General features: G+C 63.0%; 9 protein-coding genes across 9 annotated transcripts in view, besides 26 other annotated features; all 9 read right to left on the bottom strand.

Annotated features, from left to right (window-relative positions):
• Tco025E_05122 (casein kinase II, alpha chain) overlaps window positions 1–588 on the bottom strand; it is a gene marked incomplete at both ends in the record, with an annotated part of 720 nt that extends 132 nt beyond the window's left edge. Inside the window, one exon of the mRNA XM_029372025.1 lies at window positions 1–588. This exon is cut by the window's left edge and continues 132 nt beyond it. Within this exon, the coding sequence (XP_029227864.1) occupies window positions 1–588 (588 nt within the window).
• Window positions 589–657: 69 nt separating this feature from the next.
• Window positions 658–692: a microsatellite.
• Window positions 693–1134: 442 nt separating this feature from the next.
• Window positions 1135–1165: a microsatellite.
• Window positions 1166–1169: 4 nt separating this feature from the next.
• Window positions 1170–2711, bottom strand: Tco025E_05121 (proteasome regulatory non-ATP-ase subunit 6; the record flags this gene model as incomplete). The annotated part of the gene is made up of 1 exon (XM_029372024.1): window positions 1170–2711. One exon carries the CDS (start codon window positions 2709–2711, stop codon window positions 1170–1172), a length of 1542 nt encoding a protein of 513 aa, XP_029227863.1.
• Window positions 2712–2721: 10 nt separating this feature from the next.
• Window positions 2722–2764: a sequence feature (A-rich).
• Window positions 2739–2812: a microsatellite.
• Window positions 2813–2844: 32 nt separating this feature from the next.
• Window positions 2845–2890: a microsatellite.
• A 46-nt stretch (window positions 2891–2936) lies between these two features.
• Window positions 2937–2978: a microsatellite.
• Window positions 2979–2998: 20 nt separating this feature from the next.
• Window positions 2999–3025: a microsatellite.
• Window positions 3026–3248: 223 nt separating this feature from the next.
• Window positions 3249–3266: a microsatellite.
• An 83-nt stretch (window positions 3267–3349) lies between these two features.
• Window positions 3350–3368: a microsatellite.
• A 45-nt stretch (window positions 3369–3413) lies between these two features.
• Tco025E_05120 (ribosomal rRNA methyltransferase) lies at window positions 3414–4541 on the bottom strand (the record flags this gene model as incomplete). The annotated part of the gene is made up of 1 exon (XM_029372023.1): window positions 3414–4541. One exon carries the CDS (start codon window positions 4539–4541, stop codon window positions 3414–3416), a length of 1128 nt encoding a protein of 375 aa, XP_029227862.1.
• Window positions 4542–4662: 121 nt separating this feature from the next.
• Window positions 4663–4723: a sequence feature (GA-rich).
• A 192-nt stretch (window positions 4724–4915) lies between these two features.
• Window positions 4916–4951: a microsatellite.
• A 138-nt stretch (window positions 4952–5089) lies between these two features.
• Window positions 5090–5161: a sequence feature (GA-rich).
• A 49-nt stretch (window positions 5162–5210) lies between these two features.
• On the bottom strand, window positions 5211–5801 carry Tco025E_05119 (ubiquitin-conjugating enzyme E2; the record flags this gene model as incomplete). The annotated part of the gene is made up of 1 exon (XM_029372022.1): window positions 5211–5801. One exon carries the CDS (start codon window positions 5799–5801, stop codon window positions 5211–5213), a length of 591 nt encoding a protein of 196 aa, XP_029227861.1.
• An 8-nt stretch (window positions 5802–5809) lies between these two features.
• Window positions 5810–5840: a microsatellite.
• Window positions 5841–5879: a sequence feature (GA-rich).
• A 460-nt stretch (window positions 5880–6339) lies between these two features.
• Window positions 6340–6371: a microsatellite.
• A 79-nt stretch (window positions 6372–6450) lies between these two features.
• Window positions 6451–8844, bottom strand: Tco025E_05118 (putative RNA-editing complex protein MP81; the record flags this gene model as incomplete). The annotated part of the gene is made up of 1 exon (XM_029372021.1): window positions 6451–8844. The coding sequence occupies one exon, from the start codon at window positions 8842–8844 to the stop codon at window positions 6451–6453; it is 2394 nt and encodes a 797-aa protein (XP_029227860.1).
• An 18-nt stretch (window positions 8845–8862) lies between these two features.
• Window positions 8863–8895: a microsatellite.
• A 174-nt stretch (window positions 8896–9069) lies between these two features.
• Window positions 9070–9096: a microsatellite.
• Window positions 9097–9207: 111 nt separating this feature from the next.
• Window positions 9208–9245: a microsatellite.
• A 135-nt stretch (window positions 9246–9380) lies between these two features.
• Window positions 9381–9414: a microsatellite.
• A 37-nt stretch (window positions 9415–9451) lies between these two features.
• Window positions 9452–9471: a microsatellite.
• A 17-nt stretch (window positions 9472–9488) lies between these two features.
• Tco025E_05117 (uncharacterized protein) lies at window positions 9489–11672 on the bottom strand (the record flags this gene model as incomplete). Its single annotated transcript, XM_029372020.1, has 1 exon — window positions 9489–11672. One exon carries the CDS (start codon window positions 11670–11672, stop codon window positions 9489–9491), a length of 2184 nt encoding a protein of 727 aa, XP_029227859.1.
• Window positions 11673–12073: 401 nt separating this feature from the next.
• Window positions 12074–12121: a microsatellite.
• A 70-nt stretch (window positions 12122–12191) lies between these two features.
• Window positions 12192–12231: a microsatellite.
• Window positions 12232–12379: 148 nt separating this feature from the next.
• Window positions 12380–13345, bottom strand: Tco025E_05116 (uncharacterized protein; the record flags this gene model as incomplete). The annotated part of the gene is made up of 1 exon (XM_029372019.1): window positions 12380–13345. The coding sequence occupies one exon, from the start codon at window positions 13343–13345 to the stop codon at window positions 12380–12382; it is 966 nt and encodes a 321-aa protein (XP_029227858.1).
• A 232-nt stretch (window positions 13346–13577) lies between these two features.
• Window positions 13578–13596: a microsatellite.
• A 666-nt stretch (window positions 13597–14262) lies between these two features.
• Tco025E_05115 (putative serine peptidase, Clan S-, family S54) lies at window positions 14263–15345 on the bottom strand (the record flags this gene model as incomplete). The annotated part of the gene is made up of 1 exon (XM_029372018.1): window positions 14263–15345. The coding sequence occupies one exon, from the start codon at window positions 15343–15345 to the stop codon at window positions 14263–14265; it is 1083 nt and encodes a 360-aa protein (XP_029227857.1).
• Window positions 15346–15400: 55 nt separating this feature from the next.
• Window positions 15401–15440: a microsatellite.
• Window positions 15441–15514: 74 nt separating this feature from the next.
• Window positions 15515–15545: a microsatellite.
• A 738-nt stretch (window positions 15546–16283) lies between these two features.
• Window positions 16284–16316: a microsatellite.
• A 64-nt stretch (window positions 16317–16380) lies between these two features.
• On the bottom strand, window positions 16381–16786 carry Tco025E_05114 (putative voltage-dependent anion-selective channel; the record flags this gene model as incomplete). The annotated part of the gene is made up of 1 exon (XM_029372017.1): window positions 16381–16786. A coding segment is annotated over one exon (406 nt), but the record flags the coding sequence as incomplete, so codon positions are not given.

Raw genomic sequence — 16786 nt, 5'->3', positions numbered from 1 at the left:
GGTCGCGGAGAGCTCCAGCGCCTCCAGCGCAGCCGAGGCGTCCGGCCGCAGCTGCCCAAACTCTTCGGACGAGGCGCAGCACGCGAGCACCACCATCTGCAGCAGCTGCAGGGCGCCGTGGAAGAGGCGGCAGACGGCGTCCCCGTCGGTCATCATGTGCGGCGCCTGCAGAATCGACAGCACCGTCGCCAGCAGCTCCGGCCTAATCTCAAACACGACACGGCGCAACGCCAGCAGGCTCCGCTGCTGCGGGTTAGCCGCGGGCGTGCGCCGCGCTTCGTTCGCCACCGCCCGCTCCTGCCGTTCACTGCAGGGAACGCCGCCGCCGCCGCCGCCGCCGCCGCCGCCGCCCGGCAGGCCCGCGGCGTAGTGCGCGACAACCCCCCGCAGCAGCTCCATAAACCCGGCGCCGTCCTCAGGCGTGACAAACGGCGCCACGCCCACGCCCGCGCCCGCGCCGCCGTCTGCGGGAGACGCGGACGGCGCAAAGGCGCCCCCGTTCAGGCAGGACGCAAGCTGCAGCAGCGCCTCGCCGCTCACAGCCACCGCCTCCGCCTCCTCCGCCGTCAGCACCGCCGGCGACGACATCCTCCGTCACGCAAACAGCGTCGTTTCGGCGTCGACGACGGCGACGCGCGCGGGTCCACGGGGAAGCGCCAAAAAGGCAAAAAAAAAACAGAAACAGAAACAAATGCTACAAAACACGTCTTTTTCCCTCCTTCTTTCTCTCTCTCTGTGTGTGTGTGCTCTTGTAGTTGCGATAAGTAAACTGCAGCGGCTGGCCCCAGCGGCACCCGCCACTTGGTGCTCGACTCCCTGCACCGCGGCGGTGGCAGAGGGAGGCGAAGAAGAAGCAGGCACAAAGAAAACAGACAGATACGGGAGTGAGACAACCAACAGAAGCCGACAGTGAACGATGGGGAGGCACGCAAAGCCCAGGCAAACAGCAGCGCAGCGAAGGACGGTCGTCGCACGGCTATTCGCAACTGCAGCCGACGCCTCGCAATACGCGCCTCGGCAAGGCGGAGGCAAAGGCAAAAACACATAAAAACAAACAAGACGTCCTCACACATCGATCTACCTCTCTCACTCGTCCGTTCTCTCCTCTTCCCTCTCGTCCACTCGTTGTGTCACATATTATATATATATATATATATATATATATCCTGCTAACTGTCTTTCTCCTTCTTCTCCGCCTCTTCCTTTTCATCGCTCTTTTTACCATCCTTTTTCTTGTCTGTCTTTGTTTCCTGCCGCTTCCTCATGTTCTCCGCCACCAGGGCGTCGAACTTGCCGCCCGCCTTATCGAAGAGTGCCGTGACGAGGCGATCGTACTTGTCCAGGGCCGCGAGGGCGTCTTGGTAGAGCGTCGTGGTGGGCTTCTCGCCGCCGACGGAGGAGGAGGGCGCGCCGTCCCCGCCTTCCGCCTTCTGCGCCTTCTCCGCCTCCTCCTGCTGCCGCCGCTTGCTCGCCACATTCGCGTCCTGCTCGTCAAAGACGACGACGCACTGGTGCTGCTGGTCCACGATGCCGGCGAGCTTCTTGTCGAGGATAAGCTGGGAGACCTGCGACTCCACCGTCTCCACGTCGAGCCGCAGCAGCGAGGCGAGGTAGGAGATCTGCACCCGGCTGTACGGCTCCAACAGCTTTAGCAGGTGCCGCTCCAGCAGGCTGTTGTACATCTCGGTGAGTCGTCGCTGCAGGATCTCGTCGGCGAGGAAGGCCGAGTCCTTATTCTCGCGCATGATGCGGTTGAAGAGGTGGGTGTCCTGCCTGTTGTACGCCTCGGCGACCCCCCGCAGCGCATCCATGTCCTGGCCTCGGTACTCCAGCACGTTTTTAGAGGAGAGCAGCGCGGAGAGCTCGTCTGGGCTGTCGGCGGCAATCTTCGCGAGGACCATGTAGTGCAGCGCCTTGCGTGCCTGGCGGGCCTGGTCGCCAAGCTGGTGGAACCCCTCAAAGGCCTCGTAAAGGTAGGAGAAGGCCGTCTTGGCGTCGTGCTCCTCCGCGTGCAGCACGCCGCTCTGCAGGTCAATCTCCGCCTGGGCCAGCGGTGGGCAGTAGATGCTGTTGGCGTTCGTCCGCGCCGCGACAAGGGCGGCGCGTGCCTTGCCGATGTGCTGAATGGAGTAATAAATGCGGCTCTCCAGCAGGTGGATGTCAAGCAGCAGCGCCCGGTCGTCCAGTCGGCGCACCTCCCGCAACAGGGCCTGCAGCGTGGCGAGCGCCTCCTGCCGCTCATTCCGGGCAAACTGCACCTCCGCCAGCCGGTGCTGCAGCCGTTGCCGCAGGAACGTCCGCTTCTCCTGCCGCGCCCACGCAATCATGTCATGGCAGACCTCCATCTGTCGATCCAGGGAGGCGCCGCTGCTGAGGATGAGGTCAAACAACTTCCGCACCATGCGCGTCGTCTTGGCCTTTGGCAGCAGTGCGAAGAAGGGGCGGATGACGCAGAGAAGGTGCACCAGGGCGTCCACCTGCCGCTCGAGGCTAAGGATGTCCGCCAGGCGGTACACCGAACGCTCCTTCACGCGTATCCCCTCCGCATCGTCGGCGGCCACGTCGGTGTTGACGACGCCCTCCAGCACGTGACGCGCCTCGGCACGCTTGCCGTCGGCGAGGAGGTCCTCGGCGTTTTCTAAGAGCTGCTCCAACGGGCTACCCACCGCCTCGGTTGTGGGCGCTAATGCTGCGGCAACGGCGGCAGCCATGAGAGGCTCGTTTTTTTTTTTTGCCGCTTGTTGTTGTTTTTTTTGTTTGTTTTCTGTTCTCGGTGTATTCCTTCTTTGTTTGTCTGATGCTGCTGTGGTTGCTATACGCCGCTCTGCTGACTTTTTGCTCTCCTTTTTATTTTTTATTATTCTGTTGTTATTATTATTATTTTTTGTTTCTCTGGGCGCAGCAGCGACGAGGCGATGGAGCGGCGCAGCGTGGCAGTTGTTCTCGTTTTTGTTTCGTTTGTTGGTTGTTGTTGTTGTACGCAGGCGGCAAAGCGCCAAGAGAGAGAGAGAGAGAGAGAGAGAGAAGTTACGAGACGGCGCAGCGTTGTAGTGCGCGCGCGAGAGAGCAGCAGGCGACCGATGCACGCAAGCACGCACACACAGAGAGAGAGAAATATGTATGTAATAATTATTTGCGTGCAGGGCGGGAGAGAAGCAAAAATGGCATAATAGTGAGCGGGCGCGGCATGTGTGTGTGTGCATGCGTGAGGTATTGAATCAGCCCACGGAGCAGCAATGTGGGGCATGCACACACACACACACACATGACCGCCCCCCCCCCCCCAATCGCCCGCGGCTTCTTTGCTTGTAGTCCGTCTTGGCTGTTGTCTGTGAGGCGACCTGAGGCCCACCCACACACACACACACCCCTCGCTCTCACAACCCGTGCGTCCTGCACTGAAGCACACGCGCTCACTCCCGACGCTGGCGCTTCAGCGCAGTCGTCCCGTCGCCGTGCGTCAGCCCGCAGCCGTCGTTGGTGGCACCCGACGCCAAGTACGGCGCCTGCCGCGGAGGGTGCACCGGCGGCAGCACTGGCGCGTCCGCCTCCCGGTCGTAGCACATGTCCGCGTCGTAGCCGGAGAGATCCCCGCAGGCCAGGAAGGGCACAATGACGTTCTCCACCATAAAGGCCTCGTACTCCGCCTGAGTTTGGTCCACCGCCTGCTGCGTCTCACTCTGCTGCGACGCGAGCGCCGGCGGCGGTGGGGCGGCGGGCGTAAAGCACCGTGTGGTCGTCGTGAGGGGGCGGTCGAAGGAGGGGCGGTAGGCGGCGGGCGGCTGGTAGTCCTGGCAGACCATGAACGCCTCCATCGAGGCGTTGCGCGAGGACTTGGGCTTGGCGATCGTGACGTGCCGAAAAAAGACCTCCGACTTGGCCACCAGAAAAGGCGTGTTGGGGCCACGAAACATTTTGGTGACAAACGTCCCCCCGCGACGCAGCACAAACGTCGTGATATTCAGCGCCGCCAGCAGTAAGTGGTGCTGCAGGTACTCGTCCAACTCGTGCATCCCCGTCACGTCCGGGGCTCCGTCGCAGACGACAAGGTCCGCCTTCTTCTCACGGCCGCGCGCCGTGCCGCCGTCCTCCTCCGCCGCCGCCGCCGCCGCCGCGCCCGCGCCTGCGTCTGCGGCTTCCTTCTCCGCACGTTCGGCGCCGGCGGAGACCGCGTCGTCGTTGTCGTTGAGAAGCCGGATAATTTCCCGCGCGGTGGCCTCGCTCGTGATGTCGCCCTGCAGCAGCTGCACCCCCTCAATCGGCATCATCTCCTGCAGGTCAACGGCGACGATGCGGGCGGCGCCCGTGGACGGCTGCCCGGGCGCCCCCCGCACCTCCTCGCGCAGGTGTCGCGCCAGCACCTGCGACCAGCTCCCCGGCGCCGCACACAAATCCACAACGCCGGTGCGGATGCTGCCCCGCTGCAGAATGTCAAACTCCTCGTGCAGCTGCAGCAGCTTGTACGCACTCCTCGCCCGGTAGCCCTCCTCCTTTGCCTTGCGGTAGTAAATGTCCCGCTTGTCCTTCGAGGCACGGCCCATTTCCGCGCTGTCTCCTACCCCCTGCGATACGCCCCCGCAAGCGCAGCGAGAGAGAAAAAAGCAAAAAAAAAAAGCTCCTGGAAGTTTAACAAAGCGGTGTCCAGCCTCCGCTTGAAGGCGCCTCCCTTTCACCTCTCCCTTTTTCACCCGCCCCCTCTTTCCTTATCTCTCTCTCTCTCTCTTGTTGCTCGCATCGAGTAATAAGTAACGCGGAAAGAGGAAAAGAGAAAAACATGAATAGCGGTGAAAACTCGACTCGGTGTTTTGTGCCCCCGTTGAAGCTGTCCTCGTCCCGCTCCCTTCTTTTTTTTTTTACGGAGTCGGCGTGACCGTGCATGCAAGTAAGTTTTTTTTCTTTTTTTCCTCCTCTCTCCGTGCGTGTGTTTATGTTTGTTTGTGTGTGTGTGTGTTGCGTAGAGCCAACGACGTTCCACCCACCCCCCCTCCCCCCAACACACGCACCCCACGCCGCGGAGTTGGAAGCAGCTGTGCACTCCGGCCCCAAGCCCGCCTCCTCTTTCGCTGCGCATTCCTCTGCCGCTGTGGAATCCTCTTCCTCCTCCTCCTCTCGCGCGTTTGCTCTCGCCCCCCACTCCCACCCCACCCCACTCCCCTCCTCCGCAATTCATTTCGTTTTCTTCCTTTTTATTGTTTGCGTCTTCCATTCGTTTAAAGCACGCGCTTCTGGTGGTGCTTTGCCACCTCCTGGCGCACGCGATCCTCGTACTCCTTTCGGTCCCGCATGTACACCTTGTACGGCTCCTCCTGCGCCGGGTCCTTGATGTTGGGGTTGTCCAGCAGCTCCTGGATGGCGAGCAGGATCTGCTTGATGGTGATGCTGGGCCGCCAGTCCTTCTCCTCGTTCAGGATGGAGAGGCAGACGGTGCCGCTCGGGTACACGTTGGGGTGAAACAGCACCGGGGTGAAGACGCACTTGGGCGGCCGCGTGGGGTAGTCCTCCGTGAAGTGCAGCAGGAGCCGGAACTCGCCGCCCTCGAATGGGGTGCCGGGCTTGCCAGGAATCCCCGCCTCCCACTCGAGGAGGTCCAAGCCGCCGCCGCCCGCACCCGCACCCGCGGGCGCGTCGGTGGTGCTCGTGTTCGCGGGGGCCGAGCCGCCCGCCGTCGCGGCGGTCGACGGCGCGGACGCCGACGACTGCGAGGCCTCGCGTGGGCGCGCCCAGAAGCCAAACGGGCGGTCCTTACGCCACGCCTTCCGCTCCTCCCGCAGGCGAGCCTGCGCCAGCGACAGTCCCGACATGTCCTCCACACAAACACACGCACACGCGCACGCGCACGCCCTCCCTCTCTTCCTCCTCCTGCTGCTCCCTCCCCGCCTTTTTCTTGTCTTTTGCCTTTTTTGTGTCGCTCCTCGCGCTGACGCCGCCCACGCAGTCCCCTCCGCCGCGCAGGTTGCTTTTGCACTTGCAGCCGCCACGTGCTGGGGACCCGAGCGCAGCAAAATACAAGAAGAGATAGAAAAAAAAATGATAATAATAAAACGACAGCGGAAGGGAGTTTCAGTGAGAACTGTCGCGATTCCAGCCAAATCACCCGCGGCCGCCGCCAGGGCCCCGCCGGCTGTTGCCACTCACGCAGCAGCTCTTGTAAATGCATGGGCGCAGCACACGCACACACGCAACGACAATATGTCCCTCCACGGCGTCTCCACCCGCCCACCCCCTCCAACAAATGTCACAGACAGACACGGGGAGTGAACTTTCCACCACCCACCATCGCGGCCAACGAGCGACGAAGTTGACACGTTCCCTTTCCTCTTTATTCTTCGATTGTTTTCCTTTTCTTTTTGTTTTTGTTTTTGTTTTTGTTTCTTTTCCTCTGTGTATGCGTGTGTTTTTGTGTGCTTCACCTCATTGGCATCCCGCAAAAGTGTCTCCGAGACGTTTCTCTCACGCAATCACCTTCACACAGCCAAGCGGCGGCACCACCTGCACAAACGGATACGCGTGAATTCGCTTGGAGGCGTTGTCGAGGTGCCGGTTCATGCGCAGTGTGCCCTGCACAAGCACCGTGCTGCCGAGATGCACCTGCTCCTTCAGCAGTGCGGCGGGGAAGTTATCGCCCATGCAGCGCACGACGATCAGCTCCGTCTCGGTCGCCGGCGACGAGGCCGCGTCCGCGCCCCCTGCGCCAGCAGCCGGCCCCTCCTCGCCAACCTCAAGCACGTACTGCGTCACCGCCGTCGTGCCAAGGAATCCGTGCTGCACATCCGCGATACGACCGAGCAGCACCGCGTTACTGCTGGCGCGCAGGTGCACCTGAAGTGCCTGCTGCTCCACGGCTGCCGGGGGGACGGCCTTCTGCAACGCCTCCGGCAGCGATGCCGCCTTCACCGCGTCGTGGATGGTTTCCGCACGGCCGCCGCCGGCGGCGTCATCGTTGCCGGAGGCATCCGTCTTGGCCTGGCCGGCACCACCGCCAGCGCCTCCGTCCTCAGCGTCCAGGCTCGGCGGAAGGGCGTGCAGCGCCGACCTCCGCTCGGTCGCGTATAGCGTGCGCAGCTGCTCCTCCGTGAGCTCCTGCCCCTCGTGCCCCGACTCCACGTGGTCAAGGAGAGCGTCCAGCAGCCGAAACGACGGAACAGCCGTCGCATCGCACGCCTCCGCCCTCCTTCGCTGCTGCTCTGCACAAAGGGGGCAGACGAAGCGGCGCAGCGACGCCGATCGCGCTAAACTCGGGCGTGAGGCACGCAGTCGTTTCTTTAACTCCTCCTCCTCAGCAGCAGAAGCAGGAGCAGCCGCAGTGTTGGTGCCAACGGTAGTCGTGGCCGCCGTTGGCTGCGACTCTCGCGCCACCTGCAACTGTGCCGCAAGCTCCTCCTGTGGGATGAAAGGATTGACGGGCTCCTTTTCAAGTTCCTGCAGAACCGCATTGGGGGAATCGCCAAAGGGATTCGGGTACTTCTTCACGAGTTCCTTTATCGGCAGGTTGTGCCCTGCCGCAGGGCTCCGCGAGGCGGCCATGGAGCCGCCGGACAGCATGCCCGGTTTCTTGATGCCTGGGGCGGCGCCCTCCGGGGTGGCGCGTGCCGTGGGCTTCGCATTCGCCTCCATTTCCTTCCGTCGGTCGGCGGTGCCCTCCACGACGGTGTGAAAGGGAACAAAGGCGTTGGGTTCGTTTTGCCCGGGGAGGTCGTCGCGCTGGGCGGCGACGGCGTCCCAAACCTCCTGCAGGAGCTCGTCCACAAGCTCCTCGCTTGGCAGCGTCAACGTCGCCTTGTTGTACGGCACCTTCACCGCGCTGATGCCCACGCCTGCCGCTGCGGCGTCCGTGCCCGGTTTCTGCTTCGCAGCGGACGCCGCCGCAGCCGCCGTCGCCGCCGTCGTCGTCGTGGCGGGCGGCGGGCCCGCCGCTGCTCGGCCCGTGGAGGCGGCGGAACTCACGACTGTCGCTGCGGCCTCTTCAATGACTTCGCCCTCGCCCGCCCCCGCCGCCACCGCCGCCTTCAGCTCCGCTGGGTGCTTCAACTTGACGTGCTGCTCCGCGGAGAACTCCAGGCGAAACGCCTTCCCGCAGGCGGTGCAGTGAAACCGCATCGTCGGATCAGGCGGCGAGCGCCGCACCAGCGTGGCGGTGCTTAGCCCGCCCCTGCCTGGCGTGCCGCGCGCCGCCGCCGCCGCCGCCGCCGAGGGCGTAGACACCGCCGTGGGCTTCCTTGCGACGACTGTCGCCACTGTGGTGGTGGCGGCGGCAGCGGCGGTGTCGCAAATGACAAGTTGCCGGGTGCCGGTGGTGTGGAGCGGCGGGGGCAGGTGCGTGGGCTCGTACGCCAACGTCATCCCACGCATCCGCGCCAGCTGCGCGGCCGGCAGCAGCACCTCCGGCACGGCAGGCGGCTCCCCGCTTGGGCTCAACTGCGGAGGCACGTTTAGCAGCACGCCGTGCTTCTTGTGCGCCTCCGCCAGCAGCAGAAAGTGCACGTCGGCCTCGTCGAGGAGAAAGACCTCGTGGAACTGCAGCTCGCGCGGCTCACCCGCGGGGGCGCAAGCGCCCGCATGCGTGACGTGGCTGGAGTCACCGGCGGCAAGGGAAGACGTGCTACAGGCAGAGGAGGAAGAGGGGGAGGCTGAGAGGGGCGCCGGCGCCGCGGAGCCCACGCAGCGCAGCAGGCGGGTGCCGCCGTGGAGCGTCGCCAACGCATGTGAAGAAGGCGCCGTCGGCAACGGCGCACGCGCCACCCGGCGCCAGCACTTCAACGCCGCACCCGTCAAAGTGCCCGTTGCGCGGCAGTCACCGCAGGCGGGACACGCCCGACGACCACCGCGGTGGGTGAACCGCCTCATGGGGCTCCGCTGCGTGAAACAAACGGACCCGCACACACACACACACACGCAGGGATCAAAATGTCGTCCGGGGAACCCAACGAAGGGCGTCCGGTTCTTCTTCCTTCCTTTCCTTTTCTCCTTTTCGTTCTCGCTTCTTCCGTCGTAGACCCGTGAGAAGGAAAGAGGGAAAAAAGTGCAGCAACCAAAAGTTGACTGGAGCCGCCGCCCCCCCCTCCGCCAGGCTTTTTTTTTGTTTTTTTTTTTTCGTTTCTACAGCACCGCACTTAGTCAAAGGAGGAGAGAGAGCACGTGCAAATCCACAGACAAAACCCGCGCGACCCAACCCCACCGCCAACTGCCTCACATCCACCAGTCACAATTACATACACACACACACACACGCACAAAGGCACAGGCACCTGGTCCATCTGCCGGCGCCTATTCGCTATGCCATCGCCTCCTCTCCGTTGTCTTCCTACTCCACTTTTGGTTTCATTCCGTTTATTTGTGTGCGGGTGCGTGCGTGTGTTTTTTTTGTTCCCCCAGTTTAATCGCTCCATTTATATCCTCATCTCTCTCTCTATCTCTCCTGCTCGTGTGCGACGCAGCTCTCCCTCTTCGAGCGGGCGGCGGCGGCGGCGGAGGGAAGGGGGAGTTGCGCCTCACGCGAAGGTGACGGAGCTGGGGCGGGTCTTTGGCCGCAGCGTCGGGGAGTCGCCGTGGCGGAGGAAGCGGGAGAGGCCCCGCGCGCGCCTGCGGGCCTGCGCGGCGTCGGGGGCCCAACTCCCCGCCAGACTCAGCGGCGCATGCGTCACGCGCTGCACCCGCACCCCGCGGTGCACCGTCGCCAGGACGACGAGGCCAAAGATGATAAACAGCAGCAGCGACAAAAAGCCAGGCAGAAAGAGCGGGTAGAGGACGAGGATGGGCAGGAAATGCAGCAGCACAATGGCGAGGAAGAGGTGCATCCGCCACTTCTGCCGCTCGTGCCGCATGCTGTGACGGCTCTGGTTGTTGGCGGGCGTAAACGTCGGGGCGACCGCCTTGAAGTACTTCAGGAACTCCTCCAGGTGGAGGATGGCGGGGAAGTTGTGGCTCTTAATCGGGGGCATCTTCCGCTCCGTCAGCGGCACCTCCCAGGAGAAGGTCAGCACCGGGGTGTTGCCGCAGAACTTGTAGCCGTAGACAGAGGCAAAGCGCAGCGTCTTCAGCTCCGTCTCCGCCACCGTCGGGCTGATGAGGCCGTTAAATATCGTCAACAGCCGCCGGCCCGTGAGCACGTAGAGGCGGCTGCTGCTGCTCAGCGTCGTCGTGAGCAGCGCGGTGAAGGCCATAATCAGCAGGAAACCCAAGACCCCCATCGTGGTGGAGCCAAAGAGGCGCACAAGCACGTAGCTCGGGTCCCGCACGCTCGACGCCACCGCCAGCCAAATGCCGAGGGCTAAGCCCGCCGAGAGGTCCACGTAGAGCCAGAGGTCGCAAAAGATGATGCTCGACACCTCCGGCTTCTCGCACCAGAGCACGTACTCGTCCCTAGCCAGCGTCTCGCGCAGCACCTTGCGAAACTCCTGCTCCAAGCCTTCCATGTTGAGCAGCTGCGCCGTTTCTCCCTTCTTTCGTCGCACCAGCTCAGGGGGAAGCGGGTTGCCCTCCAGCAGAAGCGCACCTGCGCCTCCCCCGCCGCGGGGTGGCTGGGCGGCGTGCGATAGCGGGGTGGCCCGCAGCGACGGGGGCGAGGCGGCCTCAGCCTCCGCAAGTGCCGGAAACACCGAGAGAAGCGGGCGGCCACGAAGGCGGAGGGCAAGTTGCACGTAGAGGGTCTCTCGCGCCGCCTGCAGCTGCACCTGCGCCGCCCGTCTAAAGTACACGTGGGCCCCAAAGACGGCGTAGGCGGCGTAGGCGCTGAGGAGGAGGTAGGCGTAAAAGCCATCCGCAAACCACGGCTTTAGTGATACGCAGAAGAGCAGGATAAAGCCCAGCAAGGCACTAGAGGCACCGATAAAGAGGGGAAGAAATCCAAATCGTGCGATATCGCACCAGAAGCATACATCTCCTGGTGAAAGCGGGGCCGGTTGAGGCATCCTGCAAATGGGACAATTACTCGGCACACGCTGCTGTTGCTGTTGCTTCTGCTGTTGCTGCTGTTGTTTTTGTTCCGGCTCGTGTGGGCCATGGCTCTCACCGTGCGAGCTACGCTTATCCCCCTCCTCGCTTCCATTCCCATTCCAGTGATTGTTGTTAACTTGCTGCGTTTTCGCCTTAACAGGCACCTCCGTTGTGGCGTCGGTCCCTCGCTCCGTCCCCGGCTGCGTGCTCGTCGGCCGCGGCTCCCCCGTTGCGGGCGCCGCCCCGGTGAGCAGCTGACTCAGGCGCGGCTCGTACTTCCACGGCAGCTGCCGCACGGCGTGGAGCCAGAGGTAGAAGCCGACGTCGAGGAGCAACAGGGCGCAGGCGAGGGCAATCCACACAATCGTGATAGGGCGGCAGATGTAAATGTTGTTTGTCGTGTGTGCCGCGGCGCAGGCCATGTCCGGGCAGGTGGGGTTAAGCTTCGCGTGGCGCAGGTCGGGGCAGGCCGCCGCCGCGGAGGCGTTAAAACGCACGCAGAGCCGGGCAGGGACGCACCACGCGCAGTCCATCGAGGGGCTCAAGATGCCGTCGGAGGCGTCGAACACGCACTCGGCGCAGCGCCGGTACGCGGCGCAGGCATCGACGTCGACGGCGACGCCCGCTCTGCTGGCCGCCGGTGTGCCCGGCCCCGCGACGGACGGCGCAGCAGCAGCAGCGGCGGCGGCGGCGTCGCCCACGCAGCACACGGCGGCCACCACCACCGCCGCCGCAAACATCCTCCTCCTCCCCGCCGCTGGCGCAGCCGTCATTTCAGCGCGATGGCCACGGCGGCGCTGCCTCAACTCCGTGCGTCTCTCTCTCTCCGTGTCTCTGCGTGCGTGCGTGTGTGTTTGCCCGCACGGCTGCCTTGCAAAAAGGGAGGGCGCGCCTGTACGCCGCCCGCGGTGCGTGGGAACTGACCAAAAAAAAAAACACACACACACAACGAAAAAAAGGGCGCGGGCACCGCACGCCGCTTCTCACTTTGCCGCTGAATCTTCGCCTGCAGAGTGGCGAAACCCCCTGCGGGGAGGAAAAGAAAATGCCAAACAAAAAAAAAAGGAAAGAGGGGCGGCAAAGAAAAGCAGGTGCAGCGCGGCGAGGGAGGCGCAAGCGCAGGGTGTGGCGCGCACAAAGCAGAGAGGGAGAGAGAGAGACGCAGACGCGGAGTGAGAGGAGGAGTGAGGAACGCAAAGAGATACATATTTTTTTTTAGAAAAAGCACACAAACAAAGAAAGAAAGGCATTCGTACTTGAAAGCAACAGAAAAGAAAAGAAAAGCAAAAATTGAAAGGACGCACAGATATAAAGAAAGCAAAAAGTGAGGAGGGGGGGAAACAATAAGAAGCGCATGAAACACATCCGGGTTCATCTGGCCTTCCCATTGGCGCCGCCCTCGCCTTCGGTCGCCTGTCGTGCCGCGGCCGAGAGCCTCCCGCGCCCGTCACCTTCTGAGAAGCGCGGAGAACTTCGAGGCGCGTCGTCCGTCGCCGCCTTTTCTCCACGACGCGCCCGGCTCTCTTCGCGCCACCGCACTGTCGCGACTGTTCGCCAGTCCGTGCCGCGTGCTGTCGGGGATCACGACGCCGTTGACGACGCCGGCGGGCCCCGCCTCCTCCTCCTCCACCGCCCCGTCGCTGGCGTGGCACCGCCGGCAGCCCATGCAGAGGGCCGTCACCAGCACCATCAGGCCGCTCACCGCAAGCACCGCGACCGCCAGCCAGCTGAGGGCGTTGGAGAACAAGGCCTCAAACAGGCCCACGCTCGACCCGTCACCCGCGGGGTTGGGCGGGGGGGGCCCGAAGTAGACGGTGCGGTGCTGCAGCGACTGCCGCCCCGAGTGCCGCGTGAGTTTCGCCAGCGCGCCCTGCATCCCGGGGAAGCACCAATCCGGCAGCGACAGCGTCGTCCCCGGCGGGGCGGCGGGCGTCTGCCCGTCACCGTCGCGGGACGGCGTCATCAACGACACGGTGAAGCTCACGGCAAGCTGCTGCGGGTCGTCGCGGAAGCCCGTAAAGAGGGAGAGTCGGTGGATGCTGCAGCCGTGCACCTCGCCCAGCGCAGCGAGGGACGAATTCGCCGCCGCACCGCCGTGGGCGTCCGCCGAGGGCGACCGCCGGCTCAGCACGTAGTTTTGGCAGATGCAGCGTGTGAGGTCTTCGTGCAGCGCGCGCTGCACCATCCGCACATACCGCAGCGGCGCCACAGGCAGGTAGCGCAGGGCGGGGCCCATAAGAATAAGCGTGGCGTCCTCCTCGACGGTTACATACTGCGCCACGGGGTGCGCCTCCCGGCCGCCAGGCGGCGCATCCACGCCAGCGGCGTCCTGCGCAGCGGAGGCAGGCAGGCAGGGAAACCGCAGGGCCGGCTGCACAGCCACCAGCAGGAGGAGAAGCAGAAGCCGCAGCATTGGCAACCAACGCGCTCCAATCAGACACGGGCCCACGCTCCTCCGCCGCCGCCGTACGACCCCCGCACTGCCGGCCTTCGTGTGTAACAAATGCAAGGCCGTGTGTGTGTGACTACCCCTTGTCACAGACGCCGCCTTGCCGCCGTGGCCTTCCCCCGCGCCTATTCACTTCCCTCAGAAGCCACTTATTCCCCGTCCCCTGGGGTGGGGGCGAGTATATATATATATAAACGTGTGTGTGCGTGTGTGTGGCCCCCCGGGGTGGAGGAAATGAGCTAAGAGCCCTACACAACGGCAACGCCAAGTAGAGAAGCCAAAAAAAAAAAAACGAAAGCACACACGCACGTTAGTCGATGAAGGATCTGTCATGCCCGTCGCCCAAAAGCGACTGCACACCCCAGACTTCACAGGCGCACACATGCAGCGTTTGTGGCTCGCACCCAGCAGCCCTCGGCACAATACACGCACGCACAGACACGCGCAAGCAAAGCGATCACAAGCAGAAGAGCCTCAAGAAAAAAGGGCACAGCTATCCTATAGCTGCGTGTTCGTTGGTAATGACACGAAAAAAAGAGAGAGAAAAAAAAACGTCCTTCATCTCCTCACTTCCTATGCTTCCATGTGCGTAACTGACGGCAATGGCCCTGGTGCAGCGGAGTTCACCGCGTCGAGAGCGAGGCTGATGATGCCGAGAGAAGCAGCGTTCCTTGGAGGCTCCCACATCTAGGCGGAGGCACACATAATGCACGCCCATACATTACAACAAGAGCCACATGTGCTCTTTGCGACTTTGTTTTTTTCTTTCTTTAATAATTCCTCCTTCTTCATTGCGGAGACGTCCTCGCGGCCACGCAATGCGTGCATCGCCCACGGCGGACCCGGCGCTTGCCGGCTCCTCCGGGTTCTGCAGCGAACGTCTACAAATTCTTTGGCTTCTGCCGCCTTTTCGTCCTGCTGCGATAGACGCCCGACAGCCAACGCCAGGCGAGACCCATGCAGACCCCGACAGTAAACCCACCAATGTGCGCCGCGTGGCCGACGACTTCGCCTGCCGGCAGCCACGCGGCGCTGGCGAGTTCCGCTTGCGGGCGCAGCAGCGAACAGACGACGGCGACGAACTCGGGCACCACCATCGCGAGTGCGGTGCCCCACCGCTGGTAGTACGCCGCGTTGAAGCCGGCCAGGGAGCAGATGCCGGCACTGGCGCCGCACATGAAGACGGCGTCCGTCCGCCGCTTGTCTATTTTGTAGTTCATCCGGTCCACCCAGTTGCGCACGCGCCGCAGCACGCCGTCCACGGCGCCGCCGCCCGCCCCCTCCTGCACCCCCGCCAGCGAAAGCCACCGCCTGTGCCGCCGCGCCAGCTGGGCGTCGTTGTACAGCAGCTGCCCGCCGATGCCGCCCACGATGCCGCCGCCGACGAGGACGACGAACGAGCCAAGCGTGCGCCGCAGCGAGACCCAGGCGCTCTCCTCCTCCACGTTCTCCACCACGGAGGGGCCGCCGAACTCGACGAGGGTCGCCGTGAGTGCGGAGAGGTTCCCAAGGAGGTGGGAGTCGTTGGCGTGCACAAACAGGTGCGTCAGCAGCACAATCGGCCTGCGCTTAAAGGCGTCGACGGAGAAGCCGTAGTCCATCACGCGAACGAGCGCCTGCAGCTGCGTCGGCCACTCCCCATTCTGGTAGTACGCCAGCAGACACACCCACACCGGTGTGAGGCGAATCGCCGCACATGTGAGCTCCACGTGCACCATCCGAACCCCGCCGCCGCCGCCGCCGAAGACGACGACGATGACCCACGCGCTCTGTTCTGCGTGGAGGCGGCACGCGCCCACGCGGACGGCGGAGGAAAGAAGCAAAGAAGCAAAGAAAAAAGAAATTAAAAAAGAAAGGAATAATCGTGCAAGGAGAAATCGCACAATTGCACAAACACACACGCACGCGGAGGGCCCGTGGTGCCCCTCGCGCTGCAGGGCGGCGAGGCAGACGGCATGAGACATGAATTAAAACCCTCCAAGCAAAACGACAACAAAAAAAAGAGGTTGGGGGCAAATCTAAACAAGTAGACCAAATAAAAAAAAACTAAATAAATAAAACAAAGCCATATGTATCACTGCCGCACAGAAGGAAGAAGAATGTGTGCGAGTATGCAAGGCCCAACACCGCACATGTGCGTGTGCGTGCGTGTGTGTGTGTGTGTTTATTACTGTGAGCAGAACCCGCATCCACGTGAATATTGGATGCATACATCGTCACCTCACTAATCTGCAGGCTCTCTCGCTCTCTCTCAGAAACACACACACACACGCACGGGTTGGGGAGCCTCCATTGGCTCCCGCACTGCAGTCCCTCCGCCTGGGCGGCCACCGGCTCCCCTCGGGCTCCCTCCTGGCTGCCGCGTCAGCTCCCACGCAAACCCCCCCCCCGCCTCCCACCGTCGCCCACCACCAGTCAGAGGCCCGCCCGCACACACTTCCGCCACTGCCGCCTCCTTCACTCTTCTCCGTACTTGCTTCTCTTTTCTTTTAGATCCCTTCTAAATATTAGTCCCCCCACGCCCCGCCGAGACCTCCGCTTTCGCGTTCACCCAGCGGCGTCCACCTCCGCCGCAGCGGAGGCGCGCGCTGCATCCCGCACTGAAAATACGGGCCTCCCGCCGCATAACACTGCGAAGGCGACGGAAAGAACGAGGTCCTCACGGATCCGCCGACCAATCCCAAGAATGAATTGTTTTCTTTTTTGCCCCCCTCCCCCATGGAACTAAAAGCACACTTCATCACTATCTTCCTCCCCTTTCCTCTGTTTAGTTTTTTCTCCCTTCAGACTTTAACTTCGACTCATTCTTTTTTCTTTCTTCACTTCATTCACAACAACAACAAAAAACCCCGCATTGACTTCTACAGTTTCTCACATGAAAACAGAGACAGTTCCGCTAATTCAAAACAACACAAAACGGAAAAAAAAAAAAACATGTTTCGTCCGGCCCCGTCACGGCCTTCCGAGTCGAGAGGCGCCAGGCCTCTCCGGGGCCCAAGCTACGCGTGCGTCAGGAGGACGCCGGGCCTCAGGTTCTTGTCAACCGTCACGGCCGCCGTCCAGTTGTCGGCAAGCTTTGCGATGTAGGCCACCGCCCACTCCTTGTTCTTGGTCACGCGTGCCTTCAGGGTGTTGCCCTTGAACAGCACGCAGGCCGTCTCGAGGCCCAGCGTCCCCGTCCAGCCCTTGCCATGGCCGCACACCACCTCCGCGCCAACCAGCACGTGGTGGGGGCACTTCGGAATCGGCGTCACCACGCTGGTCGTGTAGGAGCGCAGCTTGCTTGTGCGGATAGCCACCACGCGGCCGGCCTCGGCGTAGCGGCAGGCGGCCGTCCACTCGCAGCCCTGCTTCCCGTCCAGCTGGTAGGCCGCACCGCATCCAACCTGGCAGTGGGACGCCACA

The sequence above is a fragment of the Trypanosoma conorhini genome (genome assembly GCF_003719485.1).
Source record: "Trypanosoma conorhini strain 025E chromosome Unknown Tco_14.4_contig_00286, whole genome shotgun sequence".
NCBI classification, from domain to species: domain Eukaryota; phylum Euglenozoa; class Kinetoplastea; order Trypanosomatida; family Trypanosomatidae; genus Trypanosoma; species Trypanosoma conorhini.
Note: the sequence above shows the minus strand (reverse complement) of the source record. Positions and strands in the feature narration are given on the sequence as shown.